This window comes from Ochotona princeps, chromosome 10, assembly GCF_030435755.1.
Source record: "Ochotona princeps isolate mOchPri1 chromosome 10, mOchPri1.hap1, whole genome shotgun sequence".
NCBI lineage: Eukaryota > Metazoa > Chordata > Mammalia > Lagomorpha > Ochotonidae > Ochotona > Ochotona princeps.
In genome coordinates, this window is record NC_080841.1 from 34,559,814 (window position 1) to 34,577,347 (window position 17,534).

The 17,534-nt window shown below is 39.8% G+C and overlaps 1 protein-coding gene across 1 annotated transcript in view; it reads right to left on the bottom strand.

The window, feature by feature from the left end:
• CUBN (cubilin) overlaps window positions 1-17,534 on the bottom strand; it is a 218,977-nt gene that overhangs the window by 136,861 nt on the left and 64,582 nt on the right. Inside the window, exon 28 of the mRNA XM_058669299.1 lies at window positions 7,630-7,780. Coding sequence (XP_058525282.1) covers window positions 7,630-7,780 — 151 coding nt within the window. The remainder of the gene's footprint in view (window positions 1-7,629; window positions 7,781-17,534) is intronic.

Consider the following 17,534-nt stretch of genomic DNA (forward strand, 5'->3'; position numbering starts at 1 on the left):
GGAACTTCTGCTAATTTGCTACAATTCTGTTTCCTAAAATAACATTTATTTTATAGTCCTTTAAATATCTTGCATAGATTTGGACATAAATCCTGTCATGTTCTTAACTCCAAATTCACTTGTATGATTAATTCCACAATCTCTTTCTGTGCTCCAAATCCTCATCTAATTTTCATGCCACACAAGGAAATTGTCTCAAGAAATTCTCCCTGAACACTTTACAGTCATCCATAATTAAGATTCAAACAGGGCTCCTTATTTCCTTCCCAGCATGGTCTTTCCAGGATTCTCTGTCTGTGGGTCATAGCACAACAATTAGAAACATGGAATCAACCCTGACCTTTCGTTCACAGATTCACCCACTTCCTTCCCATCAACTCTACCTAACCTGCCTTCTAAACATCTCCTGAAAACTTTGCTTTCCCCTCTATTAATTACATTTCTTCTTGTTCTAGTATAGTAGTCTTCTAACTGGTCACCCAATCTCTCCATCTCCTTTCCCTTTTTGTGTATCCTTCTACTTATCAGAGTCACAATCCTAACATATGCATCCATCAAATCACTAAATTCCTTGCTTCTACATTTACCGGTGGGTGGTCTTTCTTCAAGGGCAAAATAAAATCTAAACCATGGCACCATCTGTTACCAACTATCCTGCCTCAACTTCTATCACTTCTTTTTACTCAGCATTTCTCAGATTTCTGCTTGTTATCAGCCCTCTAAGGAGCAGTTTTAGGTAATTTATTTCCAAATTTTCTACCAGAAAAAATTTTTAGTATTGATATTAATGTCCTATGTTATGTACTATACACACACATCCCTGCATAAGTTTGACCATATAAATACATTTACACATTTTAAAAAATAACATTTTTTTCTCTTTCCTCCAAGCCCAGTTTTCAGCTCCTGGTGGTGGAGGGGTGCGTAGGGGAGTGATGCTCCCATTCATAGGACTGTAACTATTGTAGAAGTGGTGGAGAAGCTGAAACATACTCAGGCTCTCCTACTTCCACTTAGAAACCCTTGCCTCTTGCAGATAATTGCCCATTGATGAATTCTACACCATTCTTTCAAGCTCAGACCAGATATCAAAGCTGCCTGGAGGATCTTTCAAACTCTCCTAGACTAACCTCAATATTCTTATCTGGGATCCCATTGCATCAGGCCTTAGGCACAGCTGTCTGGGCTTGGTTTGTCTCTTTTACCAGAGGACTAACTCCATGAACTCAAGGAATGCTGTCTTCCTCCCCTCCTTATGGCCTGAAGTGTGTCCTTGAAAAGAGTCACATGTGGCCATCATAATCCCCAGACCCTAGAAAGTAATTGTATTTGGAGAAAAGACCTGTGATGACAAAGGGAGAAGGAGGCTGTCCGGGAGGCATGGAGAGAAACATCAGGGGACATCAACCCTGTCCACAGCTTGAACTTCTAGCCTCCGGAATGCCAGAGAATAAACTTCTGTTATTTATGCTACCCAGCCTATGGCATTTTGTTGCAATAGTTCATCCAAACTAGCTAGTGGTTGACTGAACTAATAAATGGATGGATGAAAAACTTCTCAATAAATACCTGAATTCAAAGGTTATGTGCAATTCCTTAACACGATTCAGAGCTGCAAGCTGTCTGCTCTTCACAGCATTTCTCAGAGTTCAGTTAACTCAACCTCACTCTCTGTGTGTGACTGCTTTGCATTTTTATATAAGACAATTAGGTAACAAGATTATAATACACAAAATATTTTGTCCTTGAAGGGTGAATTTCTGCAACTCAATCACACATATTCCAAGTTATAAAAAGGAGTAAAAATTACAACAAAAAGGAGTTTCTTACAAAGACCAATAATAAACACGGATGACAGATGACTAAAAACCATTTCACAGAGAGAGGTCTAGGACAAAGGCTGGTTGTGCACAGGTTTCCTGACAGTGTCCTGAAAATATTTTTTAAAGATTTATTTATTTTTATTGGAAAGTCAGATATACAGAGAGGAGGAGAGACAGAGAGGAAGATCTCCTGTCCGAGGATTCACTCCCAAAGCAACCGCAATGGCTGAAGCTGAGTCAATTAGAAGCCAGGAGCCCAGAGCCTCTTGCAGGGTCTCAAGGCTTTGGGCCATCCTTGACTGCTTTTCCAGGCCACAAGCAGGGAGCTGGATGGGAACCGGGACTGCTAGGATAAGAACCGGCACCCATAAGGGGTGCAGCAGTGATCAAGGCGAGGCCTTTAACTGCTAGGCTATCGTACCTGGCCCTAAAAATATGTTTAAGAAGCTCTTGTGGGATTGACATTATGAACCAGCACATTAAACCACTGGTTGGGATGCCAACAATCCCTTATTGCACTGCTAGTTAATTTGGCTACACAGCTTTTGAGCCAGCTCCTGCTAATGTGCCCAGGGAAGCAGCTCAGGAAAGATCAGGCACTTGAGCTGCTGCCACCCACATGGCAGAACCAGATGGAGTTCATGGCTCCTGGCTTCAGCCTGGTCTGGCCCCCGCTTTTGCCAGCATTTGGGGAGCGAAGTAACCGATGGAAGATCTCGCCCTTCTCTGTTTCCATCTCTCTCTGTCACTTTGCTTTTCAAATAAATACATAAAATCGTAAAAAAAAAAAAAAAAATAGCCTTCTGGTGCAGCACTTCAGGCCCACAGGGTGGCCTGAAGTGCTGCTGGTTTCTTTTCAGATTGATTCATGGGAGATTTTAGAATGATTTTACAGAAGCTCTCCCCACACCAATCTCTGAAAACTCTAAAGACATGAAAAATCTTGTCAAAAAAAAAAAAAAAGATTCTAAGGAACAGCCCTCATTTGAGAGGCTGATGTCATCTATCTCCCCAAAGAAAAGGCCACACTTTCCTTTGTGGAGCCCCTGGGTGACATCACCTCCTGATCACTTAACCCTCCCCCGCTGGCTCCCAGCTGAAGGCCTCACTCCCTTTTGCAAATGTCAGTCTATTGCTCACAAAGCTCCTTGACCTTGTGTGTACACTGGATTCCATTGCCAAGAGAAAGCAGGTCTCTGGGGGCAGGGAGGAGAAATGGGGAGGGGGGTGCACAGCTGGCTGGGAGGCCGCTATTCACACAGCTCTCCCAAAGTTCTCTATTCCCTGCAACAAGCCACACCGAGGCCCCAAGGCAGCTCTTGGACAATGCCTGGTCCTGTGAACCTATTAGCAAGGCAGGGCGGCTGTGGCCATTTCTTTCTTTCCAGGGCGGGACTCTTCTTTGAGGGGCCGTATAATGGCCAGGCAACGTGGCCTCATCTCACGTCTACAGAGCCACTTTCAAAATGAACCCACAGAGAAAGCCCCTTTGTGAACCTCCTTTCTCAGAGCAAATAGGGAGATTTGTGCAGGCGACAAAGCACATTGTGTATCCGGGTTTATTTATTCGTGAGTGAAGTGAGGGGAGTGTGTGGGGATGCTTTCTCAGCAGCAATGCACAGGAAATGGTGTTGCCTGCTGGAGATCTTAAATGTTGGAGGCAGAACATTTTTTTAAAGGAGGGTGGTGAGGAAGAAGGAGATTCTGATTGCACAGTTTGGAAAAGTGTGGGAGGGAAGTGAGGGCCCAAAATGTGATTGGCTTCTAATGTCAATGGGGTGAGCGTCACATGGGGAGGTCCTGAGTCCTCTGCCTGGTTCCGAGCAGAAATCTACAGGGGCTGTGCAGAGGTCACCATCCTGAATTGTTTTGGGGCATGCAACATGTCAGTATAAAACAGACAAACATTTAAAAAAAATTACTATGGCACCTGAAAACTGAGTGGTTTGTATTTTAAGTCTCACAATGTGCCATGTTACCTAGGTTCCTTCACATTCTACTTGAGACTCATCTCTGAACCATGACAGATCTGCATGGGGAGAGAGGGTATGGCACCACAGCTGAGGCAGTCCCTGCTCCAAGGGGACTCAGCACCAGCTGCTCTGCACTTCTCCAGGCCCTCTAACTTCCCCTGCCACCTCCACGACAGGCCATTTCCACCTGCTACCCTCGGCTTTCTCCTCCTTGCCCATGAACTCCTGCTTGTTTTGATTTTAGCTCATAGGTGCCATTCTCATGGGAGAACGACCACCTACCCACACCAGGCCAGATCTCCTGTGTATCCACTCACGGCATCTAGCGGATGTCTGACGAAGTGTCTGTGTACTTATGCTGGGTGTCTGTTTCTCCTCCTGTGAGAGGAGGATTATGGTAGCTAATCTGTCACTCTATGCTCCCAGCTCCAGCACAACACAGTGTAAAAAAACAGTTCCGTAGTATCTACATAATGAACAAACAGATGGATTACAGATCATCTTCAGTTTAGCAACAACAGACTAAAAAAAAAAATCAGGGTCCCCTCCCCTTGAAGAACTTTTCCTCTTTATTGATTTCTCTTTTCAGGCTATCTGAAGTTGAAAGCATAGTTCAGATGCAGAGTGTAACTTCAGTACCTGTGACACTGAGTACAGAATGTGATATTCTAATTTTGCAAAGATCTAAGTCATTGAGAGCTCCTTTCCAAAAGATTCTTCCCAACTATAACCTACCTACATACATACAGTTAGGAGCACAAACTCAAAAGCATTTTAAAAAAACTTTCAGTTTTGGCCCTAGCCATATTTTGTTGCATAATTCTGGCTGTAAGCTTAGCAGTTTTTTTAGTAACTGGTGGAAAGTTTTGAAATAATAAACAGGAAAAGAGAATGGACAGAGGGTGTCTTTTATGCTCCTCAAGGAAGACTGAGTCCAACCAGAGCTGGTAGAAAAAAAAGATGTTTCCTAATAAAACCACAGAGCTTTCCTCAGAGGACTCAGCATGTTGGTTGGAAGAACCAACCCTGCAGTCATCCAAGTGTGGCCACCAGTCGGGCTCCTGGGATTGCTTTGGGCAAGGATGGCTCAAACAGCCTGGAGGGCTAGGGGAATGAGTGCCTGAGGAGATAAGATCAGTGAAATCACTGCTTAGCACACTTCTTATCCTGAGGAAAAGCTCAAATACTTAGAGTTTAAAAATTAGCAATAGTCACGGCCCCATTGCTAACAGTTTAATCCCATCCCTGGGAGTTAGCACCCAGCCTTTGTATACTTTAAACACAAACATTCCTATGTGCTACGGGCTAAGCAGCACTGCCAGAGCTCCAACCAGAGACTCCTGGTTAGGACTTCCCAATCTTTGCCTCCTGACTCCTGGGAAAGTGTTCCCCCTCTGTGGGACTCTAAATGCAATAAAGCTCTCTCTTTCCCAGGGACTCCATCCTGCCACCATTTAAGACCAACTGTTAGGACAATGAGCCCCTGTAGCACCTCAGGAGGATTCACCAGACCCTTGGGAATATTGTGGGCTTACTATTTCCCATTCATTGCTATCTTGCTCTGCAACGTCATAGGCATTGCCTGCAAACTGGTTAGAAATGCAGATGAGTGGGTCCTACTCCAGACCTCCTGAATCAACATTTTCTGTTGAGCAAGATCCCCAGTGACTCACACGCATATGACTGTCTGAGAACCACTGCTTTGGAGCACAACCCTGTTTCAGGCATTCTGATCAGTTTTCAGGAGTCTCCTTTTCTTTCTATGTCTTTACTCTGTAGCTTGTTTACTTAGAATCATGATGTTTCTTTGTCACAGAATACCAGAAATAGATTGCACTGCAGTGATGAATCAACTGTTCAACTGTATCCTTTCATTTAATGGTTCAATAATTTAACTATTCCAAAGTTAAAACAAACCACTTGAGGAAGAGGAAGGTCCATAACTTACAACAATTATAGATCATTTACTTTGGAGATTCAAAATCTATGCTTCAACCTACAAGTAGGTTTGGGATTTCTACTGAGTATTTTTAAAAATGGCAAACTCCACATTTTAAGAGATACATCCAGTCCCCAGTTTATGGCCTTAAACAAGTATAAACAGATGGTCCCCAATTTATGCTAGCTTAATTTATTAGTTTTACTTCATAATAGTTGGAAAGTGGTAATCAGTAGGAACCACAGTTTCAACTTTGCATTAAACATTTTATTATATAAAATAGGCTTTGTATTAGATAATTTTGCCTAATGTAGGTATTCTAAACACCTATAATGCTCATCTATTATGATCAGTGGGTTAAATGTAAAAAAATCATTTTTTTCACTTACTTACTTTGTATTTATGATGGATTGCCCTACTTGTTCATATAGAGGTACATTATGATAAACAGAACATCTGTTATAGTCCAGTTACATATAGCTCTGATATTTATATAGTGAGTATATGAGCAACACATACTCATGCATACTCATTTTGTACACCCCAAGATTTGACTACCTGTGCTTGATCCCAGGTATAACATGACAACTCCACTTCTCTGCCTAAGTCATTGAAATACAACACATTGGCTGAGCACTGCTTCTAAAACACCTACAAGAACTGCGTTTTTCAAGGCTAGGTCACTCTGGGACACTGAGGTCCCACTCTTTAATCACCATGGAGACCAGTTAAGACACAGATAATTGGGTTTCCCTTCAGAGTTTGTGAATTAGTAGGTAGCAGTGAAGTTTCAGAATTTTGTATTTTGACAAGTTTCAGGTAATGTTGCTGTTATTCTTTGATAAAAGATTTTGAAAACTGCTCTGGGCCCCTCTATCCATAGTCTGCTCCACATGTCAGTCTTAAACTGTCAGACCTCTTGGGGAGGAGGAGCTGTCATCCTCAGAGGCAGTATTATCTTTACTTGCCCCCTGTACCACTGGTTTCCTAATACCTCTGATGTGCACCTCTACTCTTTTCAACATGCCCTAGGCATTGTGCATGACGATGAAAAATCTCTACTTCCATTCTTCCTCTCAACCTCTTTCTTGTCCTTTCTCTAATCTCTCACTGACTTAAAAAAAGATTTATTTCACTTATTTGAAAGGTAGAGTAACAAAGAAAGAAACAGAGAGCAGGCGAGAAAGAAAAAGAGGTATCTTCCACCTGCTGGTTCGCTTCCTAAATAGCTACACAGCGGGGGATGGGCCAGGCCAAAACCAGGAGCTCAAGCACATGGGTCGTCCTCTGCTGCTTCCCGAGGTAAGCTGGCAGAGAGCCAGCGGAAAATGGAGACTTGAACTGATTCTCACGTGGGATGCTGCCATGTCACGAAACGTGCCCCTTTGACTCACAATTTTCTATTTAGCCCCATCATTCTTTCTCAATGTCAAGGACAAGGTGAGTCTTAAATCTCATTGTATTCCACTGCACCTGGGAGACTACCATTTCTGCTCGCAACGCATTGGTTGTACCCAGATATAAGTCATCATCTTCAGAAACTTCATTCTGTTCCCTCCTTTCTCTAAAGCAATATATCAGTGAAACAAACTTACACAATTAGTCCAATCCTTTCCATATTGTCTTACTATGTTTTCAAGTCACGAGGGGTCTACCAGCGCACAACTTCCTTGTAGGCAGAGTGGTTGTGCCCACTTGGAGTATACTTCTCTAATCCCTGAGGATTTAATTTGCCAAGTTCTCCACTGTCTGAATTAATTTCCTGAAGCCTAGCCCCTGATGATTTACTTAATTCCTGCAGTATGTTCATGGTGTTGTTTGCAAGGCTAGAATTGGAAAGGACCCATTCTCAGATGCCAACTTACAATCCACCTGAAATCAGCATGGGACTTACCTTGAATGAACCACTGCATCTGAAACCCTGTCTCCTTGTGATTCACCCCGTCCGTATGGAACAGCACGTGAAGGCTGGACCTTGTGGTACCATCTGGCGGAGGTATATTTGTTCCACAGTAGCGTCCTATCCGCTGTGATCCATCATAGAGCTGAAATCACAGAGAAACACCCTGATGTAAAATCATTTTGCATGGCATGTCTTATGGAAAAAGCCAGGTCTCCTCAAAGAGCAAATATTGGTCTCTTCTTTCAAAAACTGGAGATAAACTGGCTGAGGTGGATTGAATAAAAAAGGTTTGACGTAAGAATTTAAAGCAGAAAATTATCTAGACAGAATTTCAGAGATGGATGGATTTAATTTCTAGCTCCAATAGACTGAGAAATCCAGCTATTTGTTTCTGGCTTTATGTGAACCTTGAAGTCCAAAATATAACCCAGCAAAGAATAGGGAAATGATAGAGCAGATGAGTTACTTTCACCTGGCAATGATGCATAGTAGATGCTCAATCAGGGGTAACTATCACAATGTAGGATGTAATTTTTAAAATAAATAACCATGAAAGAGTCAAATTCCTTAAAAGATAAGAAAAAGGAAAATACAAAAACAACTCCTACTGAAGACAAACACTGTTAATGCTTTATTTACACTGTGAATTTCTTTTGTCAACATAGTCCATTTATGCACATGTATATATGCAAACACACATATTTACAGGCATATGCTTGTCTGATCACTTTCCTTGTTTACCCTTCGGAATGTCAATAAATAGTGGGTTTAAACATTTTGAAGGGCAGTCCAAATGCCACCAATCCACTCTATTTACAAATCTATTGTTAAAGACACACCCAATTTTCCTGTCAGTTTTAATATTTGATACTTTCAATGTTTCTTTAAAAAGACCCCTATAAAGGAAATAAAAAAGTATAATCTGTTATGGATCTTATATATAATATTAAATTTCTTACTAGAAAGTTTATAGCAATTCATAATTTACAGACATGTCTCAGTTGAAATTTGTTGATTATGACTGATAACAGTTTTTAAACCTATACTCACAGTAGAAAATTATTTTTAGGTAATCATCTTCACTTATGTCATCTTGATTAAAACTGGAAGTTAAATATAACTTTTTATATTTATTGGGCATTTGTGTTTCTTGCCTCGGAATTTTTCTCCTGAGGTCTTTGACCAAGGTATTTGTATGACCTATTATGCACCCTTCGACTACATTATTTATACTATCAACAAATACATATATATATATATATATATATATATATATATATATATATACAAATTTTAAAATAAAAACAAACAAAAAGGAAGCTTTATACTATCTTTCCTTGGGAAAGATAAAGGCAACCTAAAGAGACTGGCTTCCTCCTGATTCAAGCCATTTTATTTTCTAATTCCCTTGAATGCAAAGTTAAACACTTCATTGTGATTATTGTCCACAACAATAAAATGGAAATTTTCTCAGAAGCAACTTATGGATTTGCTTGATTATTCTCTTGGAAAGTATGGATGCATCAGTTGTGTGCATCTATCTATGGGTAAATACATAACCTAGATTTAATGAATTCCAAACTGCTGAAATTATTTTCACTTACTGAATTGTGGTGATATAAAATATTGCTGGAAATACATTAGTTCTCAGTGTGGAAAGCTTTATAGCCAGATTTTAAAAAGTACCCTTATGAAACTTGTGTATTCTCTATACTTGGGCATAAATTAGTTTTCCTATGAAATCTCTCAGCTTTTCATTGGAACTTTTGTGGCAATGGTCACATCCCCCTGCATTCTAGATATATCCACAGCATCTTATCTGCCCTATTATTGCGTGCTTCCTTAGAGCAAAACCCCACTCCGGCCTCCTCCCTTTCTCCCCAGACTGGTGCTTTAATAAGAACAGGTTCCTAACACGTCCTCAATGAAAGAATACAATGTCTCTCCCCACTGCTGCATTTCTGCATTTATTCTGAGTCTGCACTACTAAGCTCTGCATACTTAGACCTTAGGGTCAAGCAGTTCTGAATTTGAGCATGCTCTCTTTAGGCAGTAAATGGTGTGGAGTCATTGTGGCCACATGAAGTGGGAATCTGGTGCAGTCTAGTTCAAAGCTGTAAAAAATCATAGACTTCTCCCATTGAACCCTGAAACTGGATGCTCATCACATGTGCATGCTCGTGAGATGTTAAGGAAGATCAACAGAGATTTAAAAAGAAGTCCAGAGGCCCATTATACTGTCCACCTTTAAGTACTCAGCCTGAGCACTTTAAACACATTAATACAGATGAGGTTTGCTTTTGAGGTTTACCACATTAGCTTTCTTAAAAAAATAAACCTGTTCTTTTGAATGTGCATTTTTATTATGCTTTTAATATTCTACATTTTGGCAGGAAACTTACTGAGGAAGGGAAAAAGAGAGGAAGAATAAAACAACATGAAAAGTGGGAACAAGAGTAACAGTCCTTCACTGGCTGTCTCAAGTTCCCTAACACAGAGAGCAGAAGTGTGTGGGTAGTGGCTGGAAGGTGATGTCTCCAGCTGTGTGTGTCCAAATGACTGCTCCACTTGACTGTGTCTTTAGATTAATTCTCAGGTTGGAAGTCCTCTTTGAGATGAGTTAAAATAAAAATAAATCTCTGCTCTCCAAGTAGAGACAAAAGTAGGCAAGAAAATGTTCTATGTCTTCCACAAGACAAGGATTATTCCTCACTTTGGATTACAATGTAATGACCAAAACTTAAATTATTTCATCTTTGTCTAACAAAACCTAAGGCAAAAATTCTCTGGAATCACAATCATCGTTAACTCAGAAGAGCTTACAAACACTGGGGAGCAACTTAGGAATCATGTTTTGATTTCACACAAGAATTTTGCAGAGTTCTACAATATGGTGTATGTGCCTTTTAGTTCAGCAAGTTTACATTTTCATATATCTTAAAAGTTTCTGTTTTTTTCCCTTCCTTTTGGATGAGATTACTTGAATCAAGTAATCCCAGAGACTCAGTGGTACTAAATAGCAGATTATGAATGGGTGGGGGGAGAGAGAGAGAGAGACAATAGCAGTGGGTTTCAGTGAAGCACTGATAAATGACAGTTGCTTTATGCCTTTGAAAGAGATATTATACTGAGCATCAAATAGAATTTATGAAAATGCTTAAGTATAATGCCAAATAAGTCAATGAATTGATTAGTATAGAACAATGCCTTACTTAGGAAAAATTCACATGCCCCTATAGTTATGCCATTTTAATATTCACACTTAATTAAATTAGAATTTTTGTTGTTATTCACAGACATGGCTAACGTCACCTCTACAATTCATTCCCGCGTAAATTTGCCACACAGAAAGAACAGTCATTTTTCAAAGTACACAAATACTGGCTGCCATGGAAACAAACTGGTCCCTTGCTGTTCCTGATGCTGTTTTCAGAGCAGAATTTTAACCACAGGACATTCCAACTGTGACTCATTGAGACTACTGGCAAGCATGCTGGCTTGAATCTAGTGAAAGTTTGATTTCCGAAGTTTTTAGTATGCCCAAAGATCTATCCAGACTCTTGTAAAAGAAACCAGTAAAAACTAATAAGGACTGAGATTCTCACCTTTAACCTGCAGATTTGATATTCTGATTTGCATAACAGTACTTAGAGGATGTTTTTTTAACTAGTACAAAGCTTTCACTTCTAATCTGGGCATGCACTGCATCCTCAGGAATGGATGTTTGTATGTTGCAAACCCTCCTGTGAAGAATCTTTGCAGATATTCTCTCAAAAAAGACTTTTCACTTAGAATGTATGTGGTTTAGTTCTCCCCCACACCCAATCTGCACCAAAATATCTCAACCACTCTTGGGGCACTCAAAGAGGAAGGAAATCTCTTGCCTAAGCCACACTTACCACTTTCTGTCTACTTCCTCTGCATGGGTTTGATCATTTTGCACAAACGTAGTGTGTGAGACCATTAGTGACTTTAGGATCCAACTGCCACATGGCATTTTCAATGGACTCCTCAATGCTAAGGATCCAAACAAGATGGGAGATAGGAAACTGAAGGCACACAAAGTATGTCCATTGGTGATGGAGCTGGTCCAAGTCTCATAAGATAAAAGGTTTTGTGGACACATTAGGAATCACTGGAAGCCAAGTTCTAAGTGAAGAGATACCCAAACCCAGCTAACCTGGATCTTAGCTGCTCCCTACAGAGGAGTCAACCCTACAAAATGCTAGAATTTTAAGAATGGAAATACTTTCTCCCAGGGTCTCTTCATTGCTGACTTACTTTATGACTTTAAAATGTGTAACTATAATGAATAAAATTATAATTAATTGTCTCCTACATAGGAAGCAAGGAATGTATAGATTGGATGTTTTTCTAAATTTACTTCAAGCTGAGACCAAGTGGTTCTCAAACTTTTATACTGAAGAACAGCATCAAACTGGAATTTTTTTCCTAAGTACTGTTATTCTTGTTGAAGTTTTTCTGCAAAAAAAATTAATTTTAAGAAGATCATTAGCTTGAAAAATTAGTTAAATGTAGCCCATTCCAAGGGAGTAAATCATGAGTTTCTTTTGGATGATATCACTAAAATAAGAGACTTTGGGAGGAGAGGGATGTTGTCCATTTCCTGTTACAAATCTTGGAAAATTCCCAAGAAGCTTTATCCTTCAGAGTCTATACCTGAAGTAATTCGGGTGAGAGGAGAATTTAAGTCTAGAAGAGAATCTCCCTTTCTTCCCCCTCTGTTCATAAAGAACAACAAGAACAAACTCATAGCGACTGTAAAGAAGATGCTAAAGTTGGGAGAACGATACTGAATGAGCTCAGAGAGAGGCTGTTGGAAGTCAGTGCCTTCAGCAGAAAATCAAATTTCAAAAAGAAGCAGAAAAGCCATTTTATTGCAGAGACATTTTAGGGGATGGTTAATTGATCAGAGTCAGGCTCTGGATCCACAGTCCAGTGCTAACAATTGTTTGGTACAGAATCTTATGGACATTATTTAATTCCTCTAAACCAAACTTCATCTATAAATCTGACATCGTAGCAGCACTTATCTCTAAGGTTGTTGTAAATAACAAATGAGACAAACTACGCAACCGGTCTAGTATGAGACCTGGCATGTAAAAAGTACTCAAAGTGTTATTCTAACTCCTGGTCACAGCAAAAGCAACCAACATCTTTTCCAAAGAAATCGCTCCAAAATAGCTTTGAGAAAAGAAATATGAGGGCTTGAGAGAACGGGAGCTGACTCACGTAAAACATTTCACAGAAACCATCATGGGTGGGGTGGCTGCGGAAGCAATGAATCAGAGGAGATGGAAGGCCATTCCTGGCAATGTGTTGCTGTGATGACCTGGTTATACGTGGAAGCTGAAGCCACTTCCTATATGCAGGTTGCTGAACCCAATGCAGATTGCCCCATGTTACCTGAAGCTCAGTGTGTGTGTTGGGGACAGAGCAAGGATGGTAGGAAATAGAAGCAAGGAAAGTTAGGAAATGAGAGGCTGAGGGGGGAGAGGGTGACCATGGAGATGGATAAGGAAAGTCAACTGGCAAGAGAAGTGGCTTTATGAGATAAAGTGAAGTGAAATATATTGTTGCTGTTGCAACCTCCTCTTTTTGTCCTGTCCTGTTCAGTGGCTCCAACGGGTTGGTCTCTGCACCTCTAAAGAGGTGGGACAAGGCAAATTCTTGGGAGTGTTCGCTCAGCTTTTCCCTTCTGTAAAAACAACTCTAGCAAGAGCTAAGGAGCTGACTCAGTAGGGTAATAATTAAGAAAGTTGTTGTTGGGCCCGGCGGCGTGGCCTAGCGGCTAAAGTCCTCGCCTTGAAAGCCCCAGGATCCCATATGGGCGCCGGTTCTAATCCCGGCAGCTCCACTTCCCATCCAGCTCCCTGCTTGTGGCCTGGGAAAGCAGTTGAGGACGGCCCAAAGCCTTGGGCCACTGCACCCGCGTGGGAGACCCGGAAGAGGTTCCAGGTTCCCGGCTTCGGATCGGCGCGCATCGGCCCGTTGCGGCTCACTTGGGGAGTGAATCATCGGATGGAAGATCTTCCTCTCTGTCTCTCCTCCTCTGTGTATATCTGGCTGTAATAAAAATGAATAAATCTTAAAAAAAAAAAAAAAGAAAGAAAGTTGTTGTTGAAGCTTATACTAAATACATGCTGGATAAACGTGGAGCTTCAACATCTTCACTTTAAATGTTAAGAGCTTTGAAATGCTCCTGTGACAACTACAGGAGCTGATGATGGAGAATCACTGAGCAGGGTCATAAGGAAAGCACAGGGAAGTAAATACGCAATCCAATTGTAGGGGTTAAGGAGGCAAATGTTGATGGCAATGCTAGTAAGCAAGCTGGTAAACTCAAGCTAAGTACCTTCTGGTTTGGACACATGTCGCTCCCCGTGCACTCCATGCACAGACACATATACATTTTCCTCAGGGACAGGAAAAGCCATACTACCATGCAGTGGCAGAGTGGGGCGGGAAATTTGAATGCCCATGTAAAACGGACAATTATTCATCATGCCGGGTTTTACATGAGAGCAAGAAACCCACTGAAATACCACATTCTGAGTTACTTGGTGTCACTCTGAATTACATTTCTGGCTCAAACACTGACCACAGAGTTCCCTTTCTATCTGGTGGTTAGCTGTTACGCTCTTGTGCTAATGCACTTCAATGTTGCTTACTTTCTCCGTGTCGCACATTTTAGAAGACCCAAGGGCTGATCTGAATCTTTCATTTTAAAAAATAATTCTATAATCACACAGGTAGACAAACACTTAACCCTAAAGATGGTTCTCCAAGAATTAACATGATAAAAATTTTAAATATTCCAAAGAAAGAACTAGTGGCTATATTTGTGATGGGTGAAACTGATGTGATATAATAAAAAAATGGGAGATATTTCAAAGCTACCACAAGGTAAAAAAGTCATTACAGGGCAGAATGCATAGAATAATCTCCTTTGAGCATTAAAGTAAAATAAACAAATGACACCAAATATAACTAAATCTATAATCTATAATCTTCACCGACTTTTTATGTATTTTCTTAACTTCCTGCAAATATTGCATATTACTGAGTGATCAAATAAATCTATTTTTAAAGTACTATCTTTGGAGCACTATGATACAGCAATATAAAGATGCAGTGGTAATGTTTTTCAGTTTCAGATTTCTGTATTCTTCTAGATGGTCAGATACCCAACTGGCTTATTAAAAATAGTATATTGCCTATCTCTATTTTTTCGTATGTAGCACAAGATTATATATGAAAATTAGTCTACTACAAATTTATATGAGGTAATCTGTCTCAGCATTGATTCAAGATGATAATTTGTATTTAATGTTTTCTCTTTTCAGATAATTGGGTTTTTATTATTAATTAAGCTAATTCTTTGTTAAAAATTCATTCCTTAAAATATTGAAGGACTAAAAATTTCGTATAAACATACATTTTTATAGTCATTGATGAAGCAGTAAGTGCCTAACATCCTCCCTGGTGATAAGGGAAATGCTTTGAAAGCCAAGCAGACTCTTCCACACTTTCATGAGCACTAATTCCATGAACCACTGCCTTCCCTCTGCCAATCATCCTGCTACAGTAAAACATGACTTATTTATTATTATTGTTGTTGTTGTTTATTCTATTCCCTGAAAGCCTCACTATCTGTTATAGTTGGGCCCAGGTATGAGAAGGAATCTGGTTCACAAAACAGTAAACTAATAGAGGGCTACAGGGACCTACACACCAGCATGCAGGATCTTCTCCAAGTAAGGGAGAGGTGAAAGAGAAAGCCTGCTAGGAAAATAGTCAATGTAAGAACAGACATTGTAGAGACACGTGAAATATTATAATTAGACTCTTTCTCTTTCAAAATAAAAAGTAAAAAAATCAATGGATTTAGCCAAGCTCTACCACTCTGATAACCAATTTATAAAAGTTGGCATCTGATCAATATTTTCTTTTTTCAATTCTTTATTTTTATGATATAGCTCCTTAGGCTCAGGGATTTCCCCTACCACCACCTCCCTGCCCGCTCTTTTCCCCTATATTGTAACAACAGTTTAGTCCCTCAAATACAATCATAAGCCCATCATTCTTCTATTTAATTGTATCCTGACTTTATAGGTATGGAGAATGGTATAATATCCAGCATTCTCATGTCAAGATATATTTAACAGTTTTATTGGGAGTTCATATTTTATTCAGAAGTATAAATGCAGGCTGCAGTTTATCTCTACTTCATGGTGTACTTGCCTCCACTGGACAGATGCTGTGGATGAATATATGTATATTCAAGCTTACCTATATATCTATTGACCTTGTATTTTGCATGAAGATTGTCACCTCTGCTTCAATATCTGCCACAAATTAGTGCAACCCCATGACCATTCCTCAATGGGAAGGATAGTCAGAAAAAGATCAGTATTTCTTTTTACAGGAAGACGTTTTAGTCACACTGAGATAAACATTCCTCCTTCAAATTTTTAATGATTAAAACAATCACATTTTGCTCAGGCTATGTTGGAGTTGAAATGGCTTCTAAAATGTCCTCTTGCTATACTTAGGGACAGTACAAAGTATTTGTCTCAACTAACACACACACAGCATTTTAAACTTCTGTGCATCCAGATCATGCTGATGCAGGGCTCCACTCACATTTGGTGTCAAGGCATAAGCACAAATCTTTGCAATGCCTTTGCCACGTTTTCTACATGGCTTTGAATAGCAGCTGTGTCCTCAGAATTGTTAGGGGTTTATCTCCAAGCTCTAAGTAAAACATCGAAGTCCTAGAAGCAGACTTCCTCTACCAGACAGTTCCAGGAAGTATGACTCATTGGTCCAGGAAGTGTTTAAGGAGGAGTCCCAATGATGAAAGTCACCTCAGACCCATTGTGATGGAGACACAAAATCTCATTGACTTTTCTGCATTTCTCAAGCTTGCAAGTGAGACTTTTAATCACCATTTTTTTTTTTTTTTTGAGATTCGGATCTAGATCCCCTGCATCTCTTGTAAGAAATCTGGTAGGCAAGGAATGAAATTCCACTTTCAACACATGAGGCCAACGTTAATCTATTCTATACACAGCAGGAAGGTTGTTTTGGAAACCATGGCCCTTATTTTACTTCAAAACATTTCAGTAAGCAAAAATAATTTATAAAAATTATATTCCTATTAAATATAGGGAATATTTGTTAGCACTAACTCTGTTCAGATCATTCTTCTATGTTAAAATTCCAAGCAGCTCTATAATACAGATACTTTCACTACCTGCATTTAGTAGTTCTGAATGCAGACACATAAAAACGTCTTTGAAAATATTTTTAAAGACACTGTTGAGACATGGTGGACTTTTTCTTATTTGTTTCATTGATAATTTTTTAAAATAAAAATAATTAAACTCAAGGATACAGTATAAGCCCTTATAGTACTTATTTTGCTATAGAATAACAGGTTACTTTTTTTTTAAAGATTTATTTTATTTTTATTACAAAGTCAGATATACTGAGAGAAGGAGAGATAGAGAGGAAGTGGAGCTGCCGGGATTAGAACCAGCAGCCATATGGGATCAAGGCGAGGACCTTAGCCACCAGGCCACGCTGCCAAGCCCAACAGGTTACTTTTAAAACTTACATCAATAATATTCAAAACTTCTGTTAGACCCTGAAATTAATATTTTCTTCATTGTATTCTTTAACAAAATTTCTATTGAAACACATTGGCTAAAATACTGGCTTTATAATATGTATATATTTTTCAGCACTCTGTTCATTTTATTTGGAAAGTCAATTACAAAGAAAGAGAGACAGAGAAGGATGGAAAATTTTCATCGGCTGATTCACTTCCCAAATGGTGGCAATAGCCAGAGCTGGGCCAGTCTGAGACC